General features: G+C 41.0%; 2 protein-coding genes and 1 long non-coding RNA gene across 3 annotated transcripts; 1 reads left to right on the top strand and 2 right to left on the bottom strand.

Annotated features, from left to right (window-relative positions):
* Positions 1-8223: 8223 nt before the first annotated feature.
* LOC135408378 (nucleoporin NUP42-like) lies at positions 8224-14783 on the bottom strand. The gene is made up of 7 exons (XM_064643557.1): positions 14644-14783; positions 13061-13310; positions 12284-12378; positions 11885-11961; positions 9905-9991; positions 9062-9146; positions 8224-8923 (listed from the first exon to the last, which is right to left on the bottom strand). Exons 1-7 carry the CDS (start codon positions 14753-14755, stop codon positions 8313-8315), a joined length of 1317 nt encoding a protein of 438 aa, XP_064499627.1. The 5' UTR covers positions 14756-14783; the 3' UTR covers positions 8224-8312.
* Positions 14784-14845: 62 nt separating this feature from the next.
* Positions 14846-15996, top strand: LOC135408377 (uncharacterized). The gene is made up of 2 exons (XR_010427559.1): positions 14846-14938; positions 15085-15996. It is a non-coding gene; the product is annotated as an uncharacterized LOC135408377 (long non-coding RNA).
* Positions 15997-18976: 2980 nt separating this feature from the next.
* Positions 18977-24873, bottom strand: LOC135408376 (kelch-like protein 7). Its single transcript, XM_064643556.1, has 3 exons — positions 22222-24873; positions 21829-21926; positions 18977-20241 (listed from the first exon to the last, which is right to left on the bottom strand). The coding sequence occupies exons 1-3, from the start codon at positions 22353-22355 to the stop codon at positions 19958-19960; spliced, it is 516 nt and encodes a 171-aa protein (XP_064499626.1). The 5' UTR covers positions 22356-24873; the 3' UTR covers positions 18977-19957.
* Between the last annotated feature and the right edge of the window lie 13 nt (positions 24874-24886).

Below are 24886 nucleotides of genomic sequence, written 5' to 3'. Positions count from 1 at the left end.
GGAAATTAAAAGCTCCAGAAAATACAATCTCATGGAAATCTTCGCTCACATTACAGAACATGACTCTTATCACAACTGTGTACTGAAAGCAGAGGGACTTGCAAAATCTGTCTTTTATTGATCTACAATGTGTTTTATAGTTTTCATTCCTGTAGTATTTGAATGCTTTTCATGTGTTTTCGGATTACACAGAACTCTCTCACAGAATATATTTGTAATAGATACTATTTTTAAATTGAAAAAAAAAAAAGTTTCCAGTTATTTACAACAGAAGAAAGAAGATTTCCTGCTGGGTGGGGACCAACCAAGTCATCCAGAGCTTTGAGATGGCTTCTCCTTAAAACAAGCATCTGTGATAAACAAGAAAGGCTTTAGTTCTTAAGAGCTATTTCTGGTTGGAACATAAATGGGAACTATTTACTATTTAAATAAGAGCAAATATAGACTAAGGCAAAGCAGGCAATTTAAAAGAGACTCTATCCCTACTCATTGCATTCTTGTTGAACGGGTTCTTTTGCTACGTCTCACTTTAGGGCCATTTAAATGGCTGTAAGGGCCATAGTAATGTCTGTAAGGGTCTGTTTCCCACTAGTGACTTTTGGTTAAGTTCCTTTCCTAATCCCAACTCTCTTGTTGTTTTAGAAGTCAGTCCTCTAATGCTTTTGCAGAAGGTTTTGTGGAGAAAGTGATGGACATGTTTTTTGCTAGTAATAATTTACAGAAATAGTACTGAGAGCAGGCAGATACATCTTCAAGATACATCGCAATCTTTAAGCAGAGATTTTAAATTTAGTTAAAAAATTACTAGCCTGGGCAATTACAAAGAGCAATTTGGGAGACCAGAGGGGTATTTAATGCTATTTCTTATGTACCTGCAAACCATTGAAAGGAAGCAATTTTGTACCAGTATATGTAACCTTTCTTTTACCTTTACAGTCTCCAAATAAGCATGTATTAATTTAAATTCTAATAGCCTACAGCAGCTTTTCAAATTGAATAGGGTGAGAAATTTTAAAAGGTCATAGGAATAAAGACAAGACTTATCTGGTTAGCTAAAAGGGTTCCTTTGATGTTTATATCTTCCCAAGTTTCACTGCAATTAAGAACTGGCAAAACAGACTTGCAAATAGAACCACTTAGTGTTAGTACCACAGCAGTATTTAGCAGGTATAATCAACTATCACTGCTTTGTGCTAAGCATTTCATGACCATATAATGATCAGCCAGGTAGCCAAGCACCAGCATTGCTGGAGTGTTTTCATGTGCTCTTGTGATTCTACAGTATGGCCTTGGCTCAGCCAGTCTTCTACCGAGCCAGCTTTGGTGCCCTGGGAAACACAATCCTACTTAGTACTTGCCTATTATCTATACAATTCATTAATTGTAAGCAAAGATTGCTCTTGTATTAACTCAGGCTCTTGTGGTAGTCATAGGGCCAGCAGGTGACTGCCAGTTTGGCCAATACAAATAACAACGCTTAGGAGGCAGGAAGAGCGTGGCAGCAGAGAATAAGAAACATAGTTACACCTTTTTTTTGTGTGATCGGAGTAACACTTTGGTGATCCAGGACACAAATCTCCGAGACACTTACGTGCCACAGAGAGGAGACTCGTGCAGAAGGAATCACAGACAGATGATCAGGCAGTATAATCAAAACCATGGGTTTTTTTTTAGGAAACCTGTTAAAACTGAGTGGTTTGAATATAAACTGGAAACATCGTGCATTGGACCTCAGCAGTTTTCTAACTCCTGTGCACTACATCAGAAACTCAAGTTGGTATTTGGGAGTCCTGCTTACATAGGGAAATTTTTAGATGGCTAACAGCCAGCATCACAGCCCTGGGGCATCTTTTCTAGAGATGTGTCCACACTGAGGGTCTGTAAGAGCTGAGCAGGGCGTATAAGATGCGCAGAGTGCACTGGGGCTTCATGGTTTTTGAGTCCCTTGGCTGACCTCCAGGGATGTGTGAATCATCACGCTCAGTGTCAGAGGTGGGAATTCTGTAAAATGCAATTTATTTCCTCTTCCTGTACATCAAGTACTGCAATATATACAGACTCCTAAGTAAATGATTTTGGATACATAGCTATAAATTACAGCCACACACAATCCAACAGTTTTAAAACAACAAAAAAACACCACATATTGTTCTCATGTACTCTTTAGTTGCTTTATAGGACTCCCTCTGTTCGTGACTGTTTCTGTTATTGTTGGAAGAATAAATCTTCTCAAAGTAGATCGTCGTAAGGATGGAATCTGTCCAGTGACCACTTAAGTAGAAGTTTGCTGCCAGAACCAGTTTATTTCAGCTGTGATCATGAAGCGTCTTATGTGCATTTATTTGTTTGTTCTCCAGTAGTATCTTTAATATTGAGACACTCTACTAATTTCTTTAATGTTTTCCAGTATTTTTCCAAACGGAAGTAGATAAAGACATAAGAAAAGGGGTTTTTTCAGCACAGATAGGACAGCCTTATATGTCATCAGGTGTCCAACATACCTTGGTTACCTCAGTACGGACTTATTATCGGCACCCAGATGTATTTCCTTCTGCAAGAACTGACTTACATTGCTTGTGCTCTTTGATATTCATTGCTCTGTAGTTTTGCTATGAAAAGAAGGATGGACTTGTGATTCAAGCGTATAAGCAAAAGTTAGGGTGTCCAGGTTTTTTTCCTCTGGCAATGTCAGGTATTTCACCAAACTTGTGAGTATTTTGTGCCTTTTTTTTCTCCTCTTTTCCTCATCCTCTGTACAGCAATGCTCAGAAGGGAAAAATAGGAGAAAGTTAATCCAGTTGTTAGCAGACAGACAACTAAGCAGCTGTTAGCAGATGAAGTACAGTCACTACTGTGTGGAGGTCCAGAGGCGTTTTCTCAGGTGTACAACCTCCTTCAGGGTTGTACATCTGATGAATGACAAAATGGTGGTGCCACCTCTGCCCCCAGTGCACAGCTCAGGACAGAGACCATCCCTGTAGCTCCCTACTGAAGGGGTAGGCGACTAGAGGATATGCCAAATAGGAAGGTACATCACTGTATCACTGTTCTTTAGGACAAAAGAAACCTTCTGACATGTTTCAGACCGGTGTCTAGAAAACCAGAAGCAGTTTCTTGTTGAGCACAGGGGGAGCTTTAGTACCTCTGAGTTTCTAGGTGTCCTCCTCAGAAGCACAGGCAGAGGCAGCTTCTGGGAAGAACAGGCAGGTGGAATTGACCAGTGGTTATAGAGGATGATTAAAGGTTAACTTGGATTCATTTTGCTAGAAATATCGTGTGATATGGAGTTTGAACATGTGAGTAAAGGGCACTGATGAGACAGAACCTTAAAACAGCATCAGCTGGAAAGACAGGTCATGCTGGAGCTTCATCAGCACCTGTGATGTACAGTTCTGCTTGTGGGCTGGCTTGGAGGTGTCAAATCATGAATATTGTGGCATCATGTGAATTCCCATGTAGGCTTCAGGTAGAGGCACAGAATTCTGGAGAGGAGGGCTTTCTGGTGGCCATTTTCATCTGCAAAACCTGCATGGGGAGGCCAAGGGAGTCATGACTCCCTGTATGCAAAAGAGGGGAGTGGGAGGCACACAGGGCAGGGAGCAAAGACATCAGTCTCCAGAAAGGTAGGTTAGATAGAGACAGAGATGTCTGAAGCAGACTCCAGGGAGGAGGATCTGCAGTAAAATTTAAGGCAGTCTTATCTCAAGGCAGGCAGATCTGCCTGCAGGCTGGGTCTCTCTTTTATGCTTGGCCAAGCTCCTAGGGTTAAGTTTGAGTTAGTGCTTCACTTTGCAAAGACCTGTTGGTCCCCAGCCCTGTGGGAGCTTCTGAGCAAACACACAGGCTGTGGAAGAATGCTGAAGGCTCTCTTCTGCCCAAAGAGTTTATGTATACTGAATACAGAGGGTTCTTCTCCACCTCATCTTTTGTCCATTTATCATACAGAAACAGTAAGTGATACCAGGCTTTTCTTTTTTTTAATTTATTTTTTATTTTTTGTAATGCAACCCATGGTTACAAACTGCTATTTCAGTTTTATCTTATTTTAGTTCTATTTCAACATTACAGATACTTCAAGAGAAGCCCATACTTGCAGAGGTAAACTACAACAACAAAATCTCATGTGCCTATAAAGAGTGCTCTACCAGAGTGCATTACAAGCCAGTGCTGCACAGATGCTTGTGAGACTGAGAAAAACAACAACAGAACTGGGTAGACAGAAAAGCAAAGCTATCAGAGATCAAAACTGTACCTCATTAGTCTTCATTTAAAAGTGACGTGACGTGGTTTTACATGCACACCTGCAAATGTTGCTCATTTCATTCACACAGAAGGGTGGATTTATTTTGTATAATTAGACCTAATCTAATTACTTGTAGGGCATATGCAACGGGCATATTTCATGTGATTTGCAAAGATAAGAAAGGCTCTGTGGAAGACTTGCAGAAGCCTTACTTGATGTTGACTAAACAGCATTTAGTTTGCTAAAAACCCACTGCCATAGCAAAACAGAAATTCAGGTACAACAGGTATTTTGAAATACCAGATCGCTTCTCTGATAACTAATATGCAACTAGCAATATAACAGATCTGCTTACTAGAAAAGGAAAGGCATAAAACTTGTTTCTTATGTCTCTCATGCGATATGGTAAGAACAAACTCTACTGGCTGTGAAGGAAAGACAAAGCAATCTGCGTACCCGAACAAAAATGCTGATCAGCCTGCTGACATTGTCGTCTTGTTGTTCTTGCTCTTCTTCCCTCCATTTTACGACCTGTTTTTGTTCTTTTGCAGGAGGGTAAGTCCCACCAAGGAGCCTGTTGCGTGGCACTGTGTTGTAAGAAGGTGCCTAGCTTTATTCTGCAGACAATATCGAAAATTTGCAACAGCATTGCAGATTAAACAAGCATATTGCCTAAGGCGGAGCTGCTATGAACAACTCTCTGGTTGTTTTTTTTTTTTTTTTTTTTACTTAGCTATTCTTAACAGGAAAACCAGGCAATTGTAAGTGAGAGTTTCAAGGCAAGTGTGAGTTTCAAGACCAGGAGGCATATTCACTCCCAGTATTAGAGAGCTAATCTGCCTCTTTAAACTCAGTGGAAAGAGGGTCCTGCTTTATGGACAGCCCCCTAAATCATTCCCAGGAGAGATGGCAGGCACACACAGCTCCCTGCCCCAAATGCTCAGCGTTGCACTCTGTCACTCTCTGCAAAAGTGTTGGTGTATTTTGGTTCAAAGGGAAGGGATCAGATCTACTTCTTCTGACTGCTGCATCTCTGAGAACATGAACTGTTAATCCTGACAGGTAGGGATTTGATTCTAGTGTTTTATTTTTGGCTTGGCTAGATCTTAACAGAGGTAGAAAAGGACTTTCCCAGGTGGAAAACTTCCTGTCTAAGACTTCTGTGAAGTAGCGCAATATTCTGGTTACTACAATGCCTCAAAAAGTCCTGTTTCCTCCTTCCTGAGAGGGAACCCTTTCAATAAGACAGTTGTTCCATATCACAGCCTCTGCTTTCACCAAGCAGAGCTTATTCAGCTCTTAAGTTCCCTCCTAAATTCTCATTTCCAATGGCTTTGCTTGCTTTCTGAATCTCCTTCTAGTCATCTCGCAGGTCTCTGGCAATTGCGTGCTCAGAACTAAGCGCGTTACTGCAGCTGTCGGATATTCCTACAGCTCAAAATACATTTTACTGATCTGAACCACCAGGACTTCATATATCACTTACTCTCAGCACCTTTCAACTCTACAGTTTGCTCTGTCTCTCTAAATACTTGTAGTCCAGATTCTTCCTTCAGCTGCTGGCTTCTATTAGGTCAAATATAATTAGACATCTACTTAAATTGTCTAAGTACAACCTGTGGCTTTCTTCCTCCACCATTGCCCAGTTTCTCTCTATTCTCTGCATTAGGACACGGGAGGTGGACTAGAAACAAAAAGTGTTCACTCACTTGTAGATGTTTCTGATTAACTGCTAACCCTAATCACTGTCACATAAACATCTGACACCTCCTAAATGCCTGTATCAAATGCCTTACTGAAAGCCAGATGATCTGTCTTTATAATCTCCTCAAATTATTTGTAACTGTCAACAAAGTACTTCTGCTCACTAATATATCTTATTTCCTCAGTCTACTATCACATCCCTTGTGTTCTATCACTTACCAGAACTGTAGTAACTCCATTAGCTGATTCCCTTACTGACCAGTACAGCAAATTGCCTGGACTTCCTCTGTGCTGCAGTAAGATCACATTTCACAAATATTTTCTTACTTGCTTTTATCAGTTACCACATTACATCCTCATTGATTTTCAACTGTCCCTCATTTCAAATATTTTTTAAACAGATTTCCACCATTTCAGAGTTATCAATCTCCCTTCAGTGCTCCTGTATTAATAGGGTTTTCATATTCCTTTCCCTCCCAGGCACATTTGTGAAAGCTCTTCTTTCCTCAGCCTTCTGGTTAATTTATTGTTGCTGATGCCCTTAGCTTATCCTCTGAGGCTTAAATCTAGTCAGTTGGTTATTTGCAGTCCATCTTCCTTCATTCAGTGTAAAGCTACCATGCCACTTGCCAGTGCACGTTGTGAAACTACAGAGCACATGGCTACAGTGATGCTTAACTCTTAAGACATAATTTCCTTCTCAGCTGCTAAATCACATTTTGAGATGATAGTGCTGCTAGTATCACTGGGAGGAAAAAGGGCAGAGCATTTGTTAGATGCTGGGTTGCTTCCTCAGCTGGGGCAGTGGAGGGTTTTTCTCCTGTATACAGCCAGTCTCAAGTGCTACTGTCTGGGGATTAATCCATGATCTCTTGAAAACAAAAACTTCAAATCATTCTTCAAATTAGTTGTTTGTACCACACTCCAGGAATTTCAGTGACTCATAAATCCTCATAAATCAAAGCAAGGGAAGTACTTGAAAATATCATGTGGAGCTTAAATGTTCTAGCCTATTTCACGGACCAAGATTTTCTGCTAATCAGGACATGTTACATATCTTTGCTTGGATAGTCACCTCATATTTCCTGTTCTAAATCAAGGTGCAGTAAGTGACATCTGTGAGTTTGATGCCACCCTATATGTGTTTTTATATGCCAGACCACAATATTATGACTTTCTGGAGAGCAGCCATATACCAAACAGCAAAACAGTTGCAAAAAGGAGAAGTTAAGAAAAATGAAAGGATTGTAGCTAAAAGGAAGATATTATTTAGCCTCCTTTGTACTTGCAACCTACTTTGAAATCAAGTATACCAAAAGCAGAACAGGATGAACAGGAAAAGAAAAAACACAGTGCAAATATTGGGGCAGATTTCTTCAGTCTAACAAATTGTTGCCTATTTTCTGCAGTTTGGTGAGCCCCCTAGAGCAATACTATTGCTTTCTTTTCCATCCTATCCTTATCTCTGCTTCTGCAGCCAAATATATAGCTTGTCTCTTGCCAGGTAAGTCATATCACACTGCTCTCTGCCATCTTTTCAGATGCTCAGAAGCCCATTTGTGAAAACACCAGATCTTACTATCCCTGAGTCTAGGACATCCTCTGGGAGATTCCCAACTCCTGCTTTTAGAGTATCTTAGTAACAAAATGGATACCTTAATATCATGACTTCAGAAAAGGTACTGCTAATGTGCACACCCATCAAGTTTTGAGAACCTGACAACAAAACTCCGTAGGTTCACAGAAAGGCAGTTTTGCAACTGCTTGCAAAGTTTCATCTCAGAGGTGTCAAAATAGCAACCCACAAGCTCTTTCTTCAGGATGAATGCTTTCAGGACTGTCCTCCCCCAGCTGTGTGACATTCATACAGGCATGGTGACCTCAGGCACAACTACTCACAACAGCTGAATTGCATCAACTGGCACAGGAAAATGACTCCTGGGGGACAGAAGCATCTGGCATGGTACAGACCACACAGGAGCCCTCCGTCTCTCTCCAAACACAACTGTCCAAGGCTGCACGGACCCTTTGAAGAGGCAAAAGACAAGGCTGTCCAACAACAACCAATCTTGCAGCGCATCTGTTTCCTTCTAGCAGTAGGCTGTGAATACATGATTGAAACATTCTTTCTTTTGACACAGCCCTTTTATATAGTGTTTCACCAGAATTTCACAGGACAGCATATAGAAGGGAACATTTCATTTTAGTTTCAACACTTAATTTCTTAGATGTAAAACATCTATCCAAAACAACCAAGAAATGACAAAAATACAGTGTTCCAATGTTTATAACTGGGGGTTTATTCCTGCAGAAGAGGCTTGAGAGAGGAGACCAAAAGTAACAAAATGGAAGCCTTTAATTTGATTCAAAACATGTTATTTCTGAATAAACTTAAAAGGTCGTAAACATTTAAAAGTTCTAATGGGGGTGGCTTAAGAGGAATCTTTCCAATGGTGAACTCCTTTGCTTCAAACTGTTGCCACTCTTCAGCTGATAATTCACTCTTGGGTGTAAATAACTTCTCTGAGGCGGTGGTGTTGGTGACTGCAGCAGACGCTGAGGTGACGTGATGTCCAGAGGCACTGGCTGTCTGTCCAAACAAAGCACCACTTGAAGGTGAGGCAGAAGTGGCTGTGGCTGCATTAAAGGCTCCGAAGGCTGGGAGCGGAGTGGTGGTGCTGGAAGAGTTCACAGCAGCAGCGCTGCCAAAGCCTGAAAACCCAGAAGTCCCAAAGCCACCAGCTGTTGCAGCTGTTTTAAAGGAGAAGGAGGCTGCAGATGGAGCTGCTGGGCTGCCAAACCCAGCAGGTTGGGGTGCGCTGGGAGAGGATGTCACCCCAAACGCAGGAGCACTACCAGCAGCAGAAGAGACCCCAGCAGCAGGGCTGGTTCCAGATGATGAGGAATTGATAAGGTTGGAACTGGCTTTAAAAGAGAAACTGCTGGCACTGGTACTGCTGCTGCTCACAGGAAAGCCTGCAAGTACAGAATTGATAAAAAATATTACAATGGGTACCCCAGTCATATTAAACCACTGCTGCATTTCAAAAAATGCAGCAGCAGAGAAACTCCAGAAAACGTTGGTATCTGCTGGTTCTTAGGGCAGGAACTTACTTGAGAGCCCAAAGCTTGATGTTTGCTGTCCTCCCAGTCCAAAGGCAGGTGACGGTTGGGTGCCCGTGTTCTTGAAAGCAGAGAGCTGAAAAAATTCCAAAGATGTAAGTGAACACTAGATTCCAAAACAGGGAACTCTCTTTCAGTAAATACTTGAAGCAAAAATAGAGCTGCCCAGTCTGACATGGATCACTTTCATCACGATCACATGCTCTTGCAGTTATGAACAAAATGCTTTCAGTCTCTACACACTCTTTTCTGGAAAAGCACTCCAGAAATGCAAATCTGTTAAAATCTATAGATTTCTTCCTGTCAGTCAATGACTTGATCACCTCTTGCTGCTCTCGTTCTCATCTCTTATTGTTTCATCTTGTGCTTTGTGACTCTATCTAGGGCACTGCTTTGACTCACTCTCTTCTCTCTCCTTGACACATCCAGTTTCCTGTGCTAAAGCCCAAATCCTGCTTCTCCACTTTCAGCATCGAACAGACCAAGGGCTGGGATCATGCTACTTAACCTTTAATGCACTTCATGGAAACTCCACTTAAATAAAGCCACTTCCTCTGTCTCCCCCATTATTGCTTATTAGCTTTAACTCAAGCAATTGCTTCTGAGAAAACATCTCGATTCAGAAGTGTTTGTCACCTTTCCAGAATCAATGACTTTTTTTATCTTCAAATGTTATCTTCAAATATCTCTCAGTTCCTCATTCTGGCATTACCCAAACACTCTGTTTATCCTAAAACAGCCTGGAGGGCAATTCCAGTCCAGTCTGCTGATTCTGTCTTGGAAGAGTCAACATTAGCACAGAACAGAAACATTTTGCCTTTCCCTAACACTTACCAAAGCTGCTTTTGTCGATGCATTTAAAGCTTTCAACTGAAGCAGACGATTTTTCCATTGTGCTGCTAACTGTTGGACAGCATCTATCTAAAAAGGGGGAAAGAAAAGCATGTTTTCATTACTGAAGACTTAAAAACGAAAGAAGAGTGATCTGGCAACTGAACTGAAAAAAGATATCCAGAATTAAAAAAAGAAACTTCATTAAGCCAAGACGACAGGATTTTTGCTTTCTTGAAACTTCAGGGTGAGGAGTTGACACCTTTGTTTTTAGCAAAGAATTCCTTTAAACTCTCTTACTACTGCCCTTAAACCAACCTTTGTACTTTACATAGGGATAATAGTAAAAGAAAAATTCTGGGGCTTTTTAAATTCAAGTTCTATCTCTTTCTGAATTAGACGCAAAAAGGAAACAAATGACATAAGATATGTAAGTTTTAAATATATGAGAATAAACTCTTCAATCTCTGTTTGATTTCTGGCCTGTCTACTTATGCACTCACTCAGTAAGCTCAAGTCCTAAGATTGGCCTTAGATTTTTCCATATCTTCAGAAAAAAACCCCCCACTTTCAAAACACTGTCATTCAGAACATTTTAATAGTATCATCCTGAAATATTCAGTTTTGATTACATTAACGTGTTCCATTAGATAACTGCACAGAACAGTGCAGCAGTAAATAGCATCTCTGTCTTGATAACTGAGATTTAGTATTAAACAAGAAACTGCAAAGTCTTCAAATAACCTTTTGGGAATTTTAAACTTGAATTTCCTACATTTATATTTAAGTTTAGCAACACATCTAATTCAATGCCTGGTCTAATTGAATTTTCCTTAAAACCTAAAAAAGTAAAACACCTAATGTCACAAATGCCTCTAAGAATGGAATGAATAATCTTTTTGTAGACAAATTCCTTAATTTTTCAAAAGAGTCTTACAACACAAACATCAATAATTCTTTTGTGTCTACTCACATGCTGGAAGATCATGTTGCTTGGTATCTGCTCTTATACAACAGACCAGAAAATTCAGATTTTGACCCAGTTTAAGAATAGAAACATGGAAAAGACATGTTGTACTTAAACACTTTGTGAGAAAACTGTATCATACAGCTATCATCTATACACTGAGAGTTTTGTGAACTTGCATTTACTACTTTGGTGAGACCATAATTTATTTTTTTTAATAGCCAGGCATAGCATATTGTTTAATCATTTTGGTTTATTATTTTAATTGAAATTTTAAAAAATTATGTATCTCTTGTCTCTGAAAATGCAATTCTGGTAAATCTAAACATATGAAGCCAGACTGGTGACAACAGCAATTTCTTCTGGAACACAGAACCAGAACAAGAAGAAAGAGTGAAATGTAGTCTTAATTGTTTACACTTGCCATCATCACATAATTTCCATAGCTAAATAGTTTACTTGCCATCAGCCTAATTTCAAACCTATTTCTTCTTGGCACAACATTAAACTCTGCTAGCTTCCTTGATATTGACAGGACTATGAGGAAGGAACAATACACATAAATTGAGAGATATTTTATATAAAAACGTATGTGTTACTTCCATAGGAATATATATATTTCTAAAAAAGAAGTATCTGCTATTTTCATCATTAGTTCCCTGCAATAAAGGCATGTAAAAGAATAAGGGAAAATAAAGTTTCCCAGTCTTCTATTTAAAGCACTAGATAACCAGCTATATTAATCAAACTGACTAATAGCATATGAGATATTAAATTTTTGAGACAGCATTCCAGTAACTTCTACAAATAATACACAAAAGCAGGGACAAGATTAAGTCAAGGAGTGTCCAGCAGGTATTTTTGCATTCTATTTGGTGCATGGCAATTGAAAAATATTTTGGCATTCTGATAATCTCCTTGAGTTGGGAGCTCAATGAGTTAAGAGTTGCCATTTGAAGAATAGTAACAAGTCCTGTCCTAAAGAGTGTCCACAGCAGTATTGTTTAAATACTTACATAATTCCCAATCATATTCTTTGCTCTGCTGTCATAATACTCCAGACGCAGTTCTTCTGGTGAGACATCCGAAAAGCCTGCAAGGACAGGAGTACCTCAGAAACCTCCAAGAAAACACATTCATATTTACAATCACCCTCCATAGTTATGAAGAAATGGGCCTTGGTACTTTGTCTGTCCTAAGTCAGTCACAGTCAGAGACACGAAAAAGATCCATTACAGAACTTCAGAGGTGTGAACGTCCAAAGTTAATTTGCATTAATCTCATATTCCTTTCTGTTGTATCACAAGGCAAATCATCACCTTGCAAATGGTTCCACAGAGGTACAACAGTGTAGGCAAGTCACAGAAACATCCTAAATAGCAGCAATACGCAACAATACTAAAAACATTACCTACCTGAGACATTCAGCTTTTCTTTCACTGGTGAGTAAGATGAAAATATCCATTGTCCAGAAGATTCCCAAATTTCCATGTCTTTCACTACACATTCTCTACAAAACAAAGAAAAACCACAGATGAAGGTGAAATTACATGGTCAAAACAAAACCACCAGAAACAATTGCCTGGTTTCTGTCCAAAGTCAAAATCAATACCTGCTACCATGAAAACAAAGTGTTTCCCTAAACAGTTAAAATCTTAAAAAAAGTAGTGGAAAGTGGTTCCAAAACCTTTTTTCTTCGGGAAATCACATTGCTTGCTGCTTCTTAGCACATGCCCTGTAATCCCCTTGAATCTGCTGGTCACTCTCAACTGACTGTAACACGTCTGTGTGAAACCAGGTTTCAATAGTTTTGCTGTTGGTAGAAAAATTTGTTCTCTTGTCTGGAAAACCAAGTCAAATAATTCATTTTCCCAAAGGCGCTATGACCCTTTATTTTCAAGTACTGAAATATTTGTTTTATTCCTTTATCCTCCTGCTCACAACTTAAATACCATACCATCTTACTAGTATCACAGCTGTTTAGCTGCCCAGCTCAGGTCCCAGGCACAGATTGCTTCCTTCCCATGCCAGCATCATTCCAGAGAACCAAATGGAGTCGTGTTCTCTATCGTTCTTTCTACATGTCCCAGCTTCCTCCTCATGATACTCTTCTCTGCATTATCTCTAGGAAGTTAGTAAGCTTTTAAACTGCTCATTCTAAATGCTTTCAGTAAGATAGGAGTATAACTTACAGAAGTCTCTCCTCTTCATCTTTAGAGCCATCAGCAACACTCTGACTGTTCGCTAATGCCGAGAACCTGTTCTGTGAGAAGTCTGCATTTCTGCTGCTGCCGCCTGATGATCCAAAGTCAGAGGAGCCAAAGAATCCTCTTCCATGATCTCTGCTGCCACCCCATGTATCAGACTTGAAGGTAGATGGCTGGATAACACTGCTGTATCTCTGGTTAGAGGAACCCCATCCTCCTCCTCTTCCACTAGTAACTTCCAAATAAAAAAACAAAGAAAGCAAACAACAGACATTTTTAATCATTAAGATATGAAACAAAGAGCACCAACAAAAACTGTAAGTATAACCAGTCTTATGGTGGCAATAAGAAGTTTAAAATGAAAATGTAGTTTTTTCCTAATGAATTAACCTCATTATTTTGTGAGCTTTACCTAGTGAGTTACGCATGGTAGTTCAGGAGTCAGAGGTAAATGGGAACTCCTTCTCCTCATGTGGAACCATGGAATAGTTTGGGTTGGAAGGCACCTTTAAAAATCATCTAGTCTGACCTCTCCCGTACCATAATGAGCAGAGACACCTTCAACCAGATCACCGTGCCAATAATACGTGGCATCCCAGAAAGAGACTGTTTCAGTTTTGTTGAGGTCACTTCACGAAGAAACTACCCTAGCAGAAAAAAAATTAACTCACCACGTGTTTACATTAGGAGCTCCTGCCTCCTGCTCTGCTGCAGCACAGAGAGCTCCAGAGTTCCGTTCTGAGACCTTAAACACATCTGTGCATGTGTGTTACAAACCCCGACCCTCCTTCAGCAGGAATAAGGACAAGCAACTGCAGCCGTGTTCCTGCCATCACTGCAGCTCTCAACTCCCCGATGCATCACTTGCCTTTCCAAAGCTCCCAGACACACAGAGCCTTCACTGGCCACAACATAAGGCTACTGGAAACTTGCTCACTACTCTTGGCAGGAAAGTTTCCTGAGCTGCTTTCCCATGGCATTGTGGCACATCCCACGGTCACAGAATCACAGAATCAAGTAGGGTGGAAAAGACCTCTGAGGTCATCGAGTCCAACCTATGACCAACACCACCATGTCAACTAGACCATGGCACTAAGTGCCACGGCCAGTCTCTCCTTAAAAACCTCCAAGGACGGTGACTCCACCACCTCCCAGGGCAGCCCATTACAATGTCTAATCACCCCTTCTGTGAAGAAATTCTTCCTAATGCTCAACCTACGCAGTCCCTGGCACAGCTTAAGACTGTACCCTCTTGTCCTGTTGCTGATCGCCTGAAGAAGAGACTGACTCCCACCTGGCTACAACATCCTTTCAAGCAGTTGTAGAGAGTGATAATGTCTCTCCTGGGCGTCCTTCTCTCCAGCCTAAACACCCCCAGCTCCCTCAGTCTCTCCTCACAGGACTTGTGCTCCAGACTCTTCGCCAGAGCCCAACCCCGTGCGTGCCAAACCAGAGCCTGCTGCCGAGACTCCCGGGCCCGGCCCGCCCGGCTCCGGAGCTCCTGCCGGCCGAGGGCCGCCTCCAGCCGGCCCGGCCCGGCCCGGCCCTGCCCGCTGCGCTGAGAGTACCTTGTGAGGGCGGTGCGGGGCCCCCGGGGCGGCCGGCGCCGCGGGGGTGCTCGTTCCAGCAGCGGTCCCCGAAGCGGCAGTACCCCCGCAGGAAGAACTGGCACACGCCCATGGCCGCACCGCCGTCGCCGCCGCTCTGACGTGCCCGCCGCGCGCCGGGAGGAGCGAGCGCCGGCGCGAGCGCCGCCGTTGTGCCCGCGTGCTGGGAGCGGGGGCTGCGGCCGGAGCGGGGATGAGGGCACGGGTCCGGTGGGACCGGGGGATAACACACCGACGGGCTGCTGACAGAGCCAAAGTAGGGTTTGGCTGGAGCTTTGTGCAAACCCGTAGTCCTTGGCACAGTAAAATACCCTCCCGTCGGCTGTAATCGCACCTTACTCACATAAGCCCCTTTCCCACAGAGCCCGCGTGGTAAAATATTTGTGTGCCGTATCTTTACAGGGAGACGAAGGAATATATTGCCCATGGCTATGGAATCATAGAATCATCGAGATTGGAAGAGACCTTTGGGATCATCCAGTCCAACCTTCAGCCCAGCACTACCTCTGTAACCCCTAAATTATTGTTCCATTTCCAAATGATGTATGTTTCCCAGTGGAGCCGTGTAACTATTGAAGGTCTGGGCCTTAGGGTAGAGGACTTGGGTAACTTGAATGTTACTAAATCTAACAACAGGAACATGCTAATCCGCAATTCTGCCCTGTAGCTCTCTAGGAGGCATCCTGAAAAAGTGGAATAAGTTTAGGGGAGATCAAATGACTAAAGATAAAATGAAAAGATATTGTAATCATTGGTGGCCACTTGATAAATTGGAGGATGGGGAAAACATGTCATTGCATTTTAATATTATCTTACAGTTGATGACTTGGTAAATGGGATAATCAGGTTTTATGTGCAAATGTTAGTTTCTTCCATTCCACCCCTACATTGGGGCAGAGATGGATAAAGAAGATACAGATCAAAATACAGAGTATGTGGGAAGTGAGGATTTTAGTCCTGAGATATACCCAGCCAGTGATACAGGCACCTTTAGGACAAACAGTGAGGGCAGAGAGTCAACACTTAATTTCTTAGATGTAAAAAGTCCATCCAAAATAACCAAGAAATGACAAAAATACAGTGTTCCAATGTTTATAACTGGGGGTTTATTCCTGCAGAAGAGACTTGAGAGAGGAGACAAAAAGTAACAAAATGGAAGCCTTTGATTTGACTTCAAAACATGTTACTTCTGAATAAACTTAAAAGGTCGTAAACATTTAAAAGTTCTAATGGGGGTGGCTTAAGAGGAATCTTTCCAATGGTGAACTCCTTTGCTTCAAACTGTTGCCACTCTTCAGCTGATAATTCACTCTTGGGTGTAAATAACTTCTCTGAGGCGGTGGTGTTGGTGACTGCAGCAGACGCTGAGGTGACGTGATGTCCAGAGGCACTGGCCGTCTGTCCAAACAAAGCACCACTTGAAGGTGAGGCAGAAGCTTGATGTTTGCTGTTCTCCCAGTCCAAAGGCAGGTGACAGTTGGGTGCCCGTGTTCTTGAAAGCAGAGAGCTGAAAAAATTCCAAAGTCATAAGTGAACACTAGATTCCAAAACAGGGAACTGTCTTTCAGTAAATACTTGAAGCAAAAATAGAGCTGCCCAGTCTGACACGGATCACTTTCATCACAATCACATGCTCTTGCAGTTATGAACAAAATGCTTTCAGTCTCTACACATTCTTTTCTGGAAAAGCACTCCAGAAATGCAAATCTGTTAAAATCTATAGATTTTTTCCTGTCAATGACTTGATCACCTCTTGCTGCTCTCGTTCTCATCTCTTATTGTTTCATCTTGTGCTTTGTGACTCTATCTAGGGCACTGCTTTGACTCACTCTCTTCTCTCTCCTTGGCACATCCAGTTTCCTGTGCTAAGCTCTGGCCCCTTTCATGTGGTTTGCAATGAAAATATTTCAAAGCTGGGATCCAGCTGCTGCCTTGCTAACATGGATTTGTCCTGACTGGCTCTTTTCCTCAGTGAACTAAAGGGGTCTGTAATACCTGCCTGCAATTCCCTGATCTCAGGATTCGAGAGTATATACCCAGGTGACACATCACAATTAGCTATATCTCAGAAGCCTTTTGTAACTGAAATTAACATCAGCGTAAATTAATTCATTCAAAGGTGACAAGAGGAACATTTTGCCTTTCCTCAACACTTACCAAATTGCTTTTGTAGATGCATTTAAAGCTTTCAACTGAAGCAGACGATTTTTCCATTGTATAACTAACAGCATTTATCTAAAAAGGGGGAAAAGAAAAGCATGTCTTTATTACTGAAGACTTAAAAACAAAAGAGTGATCTGACAACTGAACTGAAAAAAGATATCCAGAATTAAAAAAGAAACTTCATTAAGCCGAGAAAAACGGTTTTTGCTTTCCTGAAACTTCAAGGCAAGAAGCTGAGATTTTTGTTATTAACAGAGAATTCCTCTAAATGCTCCTACTATTGCCCTTAAGTCAACTTCTTTGACTTTATATAAGGAGTAAGATCAGATGGGACAATTTGAGTGAGGGATCTCAGGCAGAAAGAGGACATTATGGCAGAGCATACAGACCAGCAGCTGTTTCAGTACTCTATTTGGTATACCAGAATTGAAGGATATTTTGGCATTCTGGTAATCTCCTAGAGTTGGGAGCTGAGTGAGTCAAGAGTTGGCAACCTGAAGAACAGTAACAAGCCCTATCTCATGGTGTCCACACCAGCCAGCATTTTTAAAATTCTTACGTAATTCCCAATGATATTCTTTGCTCTGCAGTTGTAATACTCCAGATGCAGCTCTTCTGGCAAGACATCCAAAAAGCCTGCAAGGACAGGAGCAGTCAAAACCTCCAAGAAAACAGATTCATACTTACAATCGCCCTGCATATTTACGAAGAAATGGTCCTTTGTTACGTGGTCTGTTACGTAGAGACACACAAGGGATTCATTATCAAATTTCACAGGTGTGAACGCCCAAAATGAACTGGCAAACCACCACCCTCCTTCAACAGAAATAAAGAGAAGCGACTGCAGCCGTGTTCCTGCCGTGCCATCACTGCAGCCCTCGCCTCGCCGTCGTGTCCTTCACCTTCCCGGAGCTCCCAAACACCCAGAGCCGGTGTGAACCGAAACAACTTTCACCAGCTACAACAGGCAGCTGCCGGACACTTGCTCGCTGCTCCTGGCAGGGAAGTTTCCTGAGCCGCTTTCCCATGGCCTCGTGGCATATCCCGCGGTCCCTTCGCCGGAGCCCAACCCCGCGAGTGCCGCACCGGAGGCTGCTGCCGACAGCCCCGGCCCGCTCCGGAGCTCCCGCCGGCAGCGGCCGCTCGGAGCGCCCGAGGCGGGCACCGGGGCAGGGCTGGGGGCGGCCTCCAGCCCCCCGTCCTGCCCGCCCCCATCTCGCCCCGCCGCGCTCGGGGACCCGGGGACGGCGGTGCGGTGCCCGGAGCGCGGGTGCTCGTTCCCGAACCCGCAGCAGAGGCGGCAGCAGCCCCGCAGGAGCCGAAGAACGAGCGTGGCCGCCCCCCGCCGCCGGCGGTGAGGTGCTGAGGGCCGCTGGGGACCAAGGAATATACAACCCTTAGAACAACGGGGCTCCGCAAGTTTAAAAGCGGATAAAACCAGACAAAAGAGCCTGTCCAGCCTAAAAAGGGCACAGTTCTCGCCAGGATTCTCGAGGAGCGGAGGCACCAGGGACACGTTTGTTTCGTGGCTATGAGAAGGGAAAGGCAAGGGGGAGCAGAAAAAAGTCACGCAGCCTTCACTTACTGCTGAATAAAGAACGGAGGTGCAGGAACTGCTATTGAGCCCATGAGCGCATCTACTCCTGTCTGTACAAGCAGAGTTGTCAGGGTGAGGGAGAAAACCAGGAGGAAGCCTACAAAGAAGCACTGACTTTGAAAACCAGGAGTTAGACTACTTAGGAGAATTTGGAGGACCTTCAAAATTAAAACAGACTAAACATCCACAGCACCAGTGAGGTACAAGGTACAGGTAGGCAAGCACCAACTTTTGAGGTTAACTCAACAGTCTCATAGAAACAGACCTGAAAAAATTAGCAAGTTAGAAGAGAGGTGACAAAATTACAATGAAGCTATTAATGAACTAGCATGGGAGCAGGACAGACATCAGACAGACATCATTTGTATAGTTCTCCAGAACTGAGAAGAGGCACACAGTGTTGATGACACCGAGAGCTTGACAGGCTGGACTTCTATGCTGGATGAAGAAATTACCATCGTGGTGGCTGGGAGCATTTACAGAGCTCTGTGCTTCTAGACCAGAGATGAATAACCATGCGCAACTTCTGAAGACTTCTGTAAAGTATCTTTAATGACTCTGTTCATGCCATTTTAAAAACAGTCACTTTCAAGAAGAAAATCAATATATCTGTATATTGTATTTGCTTTTCCCATTCCTCTTCCCATCTTTGCTAAAAGTTTGGCATCCACAGTATGTACAGTCTGATGCCTGGGAAGAGAGACTGAAAATTCACTCCAAGTTTCCAACTTGTTAATTATAGTGCACAATTCTTGTCGACTTCACCCTTTGACTTCCCTTACCTCAGTGTAATAAAAAAACCCAAACGAATCCAAGTCTTTCCGTGAAAGCTCCCCAAAATGCCAGAGACCATCAAAATGTTTCTCTAATCTCTATATATGGCCTCTCTAACTTTAAAAAATTGATAAGCAGTCATGCAAATGATGGAAGAAACTCATTGGAAGAGGGCAGCTATCACGATCTAGAAAGTTGTAGAAATATTGGGAATCTTTATTAGACAGCAGTCCTTGGTCTTTCCTGAGAAAATATCTTCATTGCATCCTGGTAAGATTTCTGCAGGTAGGTATGAATGAGAAAAAAATTTTGCCCATCTTTCTCATGACCCAAACTATACCTACTCACCATTACCAAATGAAGTATCTGCAACTGACCTTGGTAAAGTGTCATTTAACCAGAAATCCTTTCTTCACCAAATGCTTTAGAAGAGTTCTAAGTATTTTTAATTTGGTCTATGTTTGAGAAGGCCACACCCACAGCCCTTTTAAAGGAAGATGCCATGTGATGTTACCTAGGTAAGTGGATTCTCAAAACACATCCCCATCTCTTAAAACAGACAAGAAAATGGGCATGACAAAATCCACATTACACAATATGCTGTATATACAAATTGAAAGACTGCATCTCATTTTTTCCTGTTATTAAATTTAACAAGATTCAGTAAAATATGGAAGCAAAGCACCAATAGCCATCTTTCCCCAAGTCCTTGAAGAATGTCTCAGCATCTCCTACAGGTCTTCAGATCTCTAATGTTTCTTCATTTGCCCCGCAAGTGTCAACAACACAGATTAAACAACTCGTCACGGGGAAAGCACGGACTTTGGAGTTGGCTATCCACTTGTCTGTTTCAGTGTTATATTCAAGAATGTGCCCTAAGCGACCAACACCCTGAAAACCAGCCAGGACATAGACTATAGATCCCACTGCAGCACACTTCACTGTTACACCTTTCCATGGCATTGGAGACACCATCTTCCATTCATTCATCTTGATATCGTAATATTCTACATTATCAAGGCCACCTACAAAACAATGAAATAGATAATTGCTTATTACATTATACTGTATGGACTGAACTAGAGCATGCAAATATTCCATGAAACTGAAGTCTTTATTTTTAAGGTTTTAAAAACCCTACAGTAAAAAAAACAAACCTGAAAAAACACCCTAGGTTTCTAAACTAGCAGTTTACCCTTGTATAAATACAGAGAAAAGTAAAAAGGAGATTGAAAGTAAGATGTGTTGTAACAAATTCACATTAGACGCTTTCTAGAGATTCCAACATGTTACTACTTCATGAACAGAAGAACTAATGATGCTGAATTTGTGATGGATTTGTGGCTAGTGACTAAAACTTAGGAATCTATCTGAAACTTCCCTATAGCTAGGGCATTTTATTCTAGAGGACTGACAGGTACCTTTACCAAAACTGGCCATTTACTGATAGAGGATGTCTCTCTTCATGATGCTAGTAAAATCACTGAAGTGTAAAAGCCTTTGATAAGGGCCAAAGAAACCAAGAGTTATTAGAGAAGAGTAGATTTTATGACTAAGATTTGCTTTTTCGAGAAATATGTTAGTAATTACACCTTACAATAGCCACAAACATTCTGTTATCCCTATTTAACAACTCTGAGTCAGTTTTCACTTCCAGTCCTGAATTACTAGATCTGAGAGATTAAGAGACTTTTCTATCATGTTAAGAGGTATGAGTCTTTCACCCCATACATAACTCTTCCTCATTCTATTCCAGAAAGAACAGTCATTAACACTTCTAAAAGGAGCATTCAGCTAACATTGTACAAGATGGCAGCTCTGGCAGTTACAGATTGATAAAATGTTTGGGCAATAAATGCATCTACCGTTTTTGCATTAGGAATCAATCACGATGGAATAGTTTTAGTAGCCAATTAAAAATCAAGCTGTATTCTAAAATAGCATTAAGCTGATATCAAGTATACCAGTTACCATAAATAGTGACTTTAAAACCTCATAAATGAGAATTTTCCATTTTGAAAAGCACTTTAGAAACCCTTGGTAATTAAAATTCAATTATTCTGGTAAATAAACTATTATTCTTCTAGTTTTAAAGACAAGGAAACAGGCAGATCATAAATGACCTGCCCACGACAGTAAGTCTTATTTCAAAGCTGGGCACTCAAAAGAGGTCTCACATTTTCACCACTTTAAAATATCTGACTATCTTTAAGTCTTTGGACTGAAGTTCCTAAAATAGTGGCTATACCTTTACCTGTCTCTCAAAAGAATGCTAAACTATCTCAAAACACATCATAAATAACTAAAAAAAAAAAATTAATTCTCTTTTCTTAGATGCCTGGTTTAGCCATGTTAACTACTTCAGAACTGGGCTACAGTAGAGGTACATATCTGAACTTGACGGTACTCTTATTAGTACAAGAATTTAAAAAATAAGATACAGTGAAGTGGGGAGGTGAAAAGAGGAATGCAAAACTAAAGTGGCAACAACAGGATGTGTGATGGTGTTGCTCAGAGTTTTTCAGTTGAAGAGAGCAGAATTCATTGCAAAATAGACAAGAGCAGAATTCATTGCTGTGTGACCAGCTAGAGAATTAATAGAATTCAAGTACCTAAACCATTTTGTCCACCCACAGCAAATATTTTGTCCTTTACAAACACCAGCCCATGGTTCTTCCTGGCTTCAATCATTGGACACAGCTCAGTCCACCTGGGGAAAAAGAAACCCAAACACAAGAGGAAGAGTCACCATCTAGTTCATAGAAAATAAGTATAAAATATGTAAATGAAACCTATCATTAAGAAAGTGAAACAGGGATGAAAGCTGCTTAAGAAAAACTGCCTTTCAAGTAAAGCTACAAATAACTGATTCCTCACTGCTGACTCAGGAAAATTCCTTACCATATACAGTTTTTCCTTTAGTCATCTATACTTGAGTCATTTACAGAGCTAGCAAAGACCCAAATGACTAAAAATAACATTAATACAATTAATACAATACTTACGTTTCGGTGGCTGGATCATAAACTTCACAGGAATTTAGGACTCTTCCAGAAACATTGTTTCCCAAGCTTCCTCCGCACACATAAATGAGACCGTTCGCCTCTACCATTCCATGGCTGCATCGCTGAGTCAGCATGCTGGGCTTCGTGTGCCAGCTCTCTGTTCTCGTGTCATAGCATTCAAATAAATACAGTGCAGAATTTCCTTAAAAAAACAGAAACCCACCAAAGTGGCATTAATTTTTATGGTTGTCTTTCAAGGGAAGAGTCTAACAGCAATTATCAAACTGAGACTTGGTTTCTTAGTTGAAAAGGGAAAGCTGCTTTCCCACCTCCAAAAGCAGAGCTGACCAACTTGAAATCTGGGACTATTCAAAAGCACATACTTATAGTTTCTTTCACTTGTTTATTCCAGTAAGTAAGTTGATTAAATTGTTATTTTTGTTTAAAAACAACAAGAAAAAAAATAAAGTTTGGGGTTTTTTGAGGGGAATAAATCCTGAACAGAGATATATATATATAGATTACTGATCCCCTGTCATCAGCTCATGCTACTCTTACTACTTGGAAATATATTGAACTTTCAGATGTAAAGATGTAACCATCTTTGTAAACTTACTACAAGTTCATGAGTTTTTTCTGTATGCAATGTGATTTGCCCAATTCCCAGAATACTCATTGCCTTTGGAATTTTGATAGCTTGATTATGTCATACCATACTCCTGAATTATTAGCAATCACCAAACAGCTACCCCTCCCCACTTTATTTTCTTCCTGAGGAGTAGCAGATACTCATTTTCTGGAAGTGCAGGGTCTGTGTACTCCTCCCTCAGGGGCCAAGAAAACTATTACTGAAATCAAAAGCGATTTTTCTAATGAAGATAGATGGGAGCTTAAAGACTTGTGCTGAAGTAACTGAATCACAGGCAAGGCAGAGAAGGCTGCATACAACTTTCTCAGAAAAGAACCAGGGTCCTTCTTCCCTTTGCTTCAATAGATATATTCACCTAGAGCAGTTAAAGGTGGCTTTTCTTGTGCCTCTTCTTCCTTGAATTTCTACTTCCAAAAATTGTGTCATACTAGCAGTACTCACTACCAGTTGAGGGTTTGAACCTTCAAAACAATGCTATGTTTCCAGACCCAAAATACAGAAACAGACTCCTATAAACTGTGCATTTGTTTACTTCTACTCTGTAATTCTCAATTTCACCAAAAATTGTACAGAGTGGGATGTATTTTTTCTTTGATGTAAACAGTCATCCTTATTGTTTTGAAGTTGTAGAAATTCCCATCCATAGAAAATAAGGCAGATCTGTCTTTAATGTCTTTTTTTAACAGATAAAAGCTTCCATTTTCAGTATAATAAGTATTTGTCCTGTACCAAAACAGAGTGGAACAATTCAGCTTCTAAACTCTGCTAGTTATTGCAAATAAAACAGGACTCCCATCAATTCAAGAAGGGGAAATGAGCCATGGACTGGCACAGTAATCCGACCTCTTCAATTGATGCAAAAAACAGGCAATTTTTTTACATTTCTTTGTAGCTAAACACACTGCAGCATTTTATCAGATTAATGCTTTTACATAATTGCCTGCTTCAAATTAGAAAATACTAGATTCAGGAGAGACAGACTTTTCCAAACATTCAGTGTGCACTGAATCTAAAGAAAAAAGCGCAGGCAAAATAAACTGCATTATTAAATTTGGGCTTTTACTGTTCTGTCTTGAGTAATATTTATGGAAAGCAAAGTGAAGCTGTGCACAGTGTGAGGGTAGTTTTCAAAGAAAACTGCTAAATTAAGATCTCCATTACAGTTGTATTAACTATTTAACACGTATTCAAAAATAAACTATACAATAAAAGTTTCTATCATTATTCCCCATGAACTGAAATGTGGGAAATTATGAAGATTTATGAGATTTTGTAGTGTTTCAAGTTTCTCAGTGCAGCCTTAGTTAAGTCTATTTCAAGTAATGGGAAAAGTGCTATTTCACATTTACCACGTGAGGTGGCACCTGGGAACTGCCTATTCTGCTGCTTTATTAGACCTCTTAAAATATTTGAGGCCAAATTACATGGCCTACATGTTACAACCTCCCATTAAATGACTTATCAATGTTAAGCACTGATTATGACCTTTTTTCTCTGTTCACCTCCCTCTGCACCGATGCAGAACTCAAAAGGATCTACTAGAAAATTTCATTCTTCTAGGACTTTTTTTCCCCAGAACATAGCTTTTTTTAAAGCTCTACTTTCAAGGATATAGCATGCCTACATTACAACTTTTGGGTTGTTGATGATGTATCAGGTGTAGACAAAATAAAATGTTCCTATAACATGATAGCATAAGTCAGCCTCTAGGGTTTTTTGGAGAGAGAAAAAATCCCAATGGTCTTATTTTTTCTTTACTATTTTGAGTAATAACATCTAGAGAAAGTATTTTATCTCCCTTTGCTGAAGCAAATCAACAGAATAACAAAACAAAAGAAGATAACTTCTGCCATTTGAAAGAAAAATTGGACAAATTCCTTTAGAGGACCAGGTATCATTTCACCACCAAGAGCAGTAGTTTTAAAAGATTTCTTTTCTACCTTTCTTTTTTCCCCTTGAAAAAAAATCTCATTAGGCTCACCATATGCTGCATACAAGGAAGCTGTTGTCAAAACG

Source organism: Pseudopipra pipra, unplaced genomic scaffold (assembly GCF_036250125.1).
Source record: "Pseudopipra pipra isolate bDixPip1 unplaced genomic scaffold, bDixPip1.hap1 HAP1_SCAFFOLD_391, whole genome shotgun sequence".
NCBI lineage: Eukaryota > Metazoa > Chordata > Aves > Passeriformes > Pipridae > Pseudopipra > Pseudopipra pipra.
The sequence above is the reverse complement of the archived record's forward strand: the minus strand, read 5'-3'. Positions and strand labels throughout refer to the sequence as shown.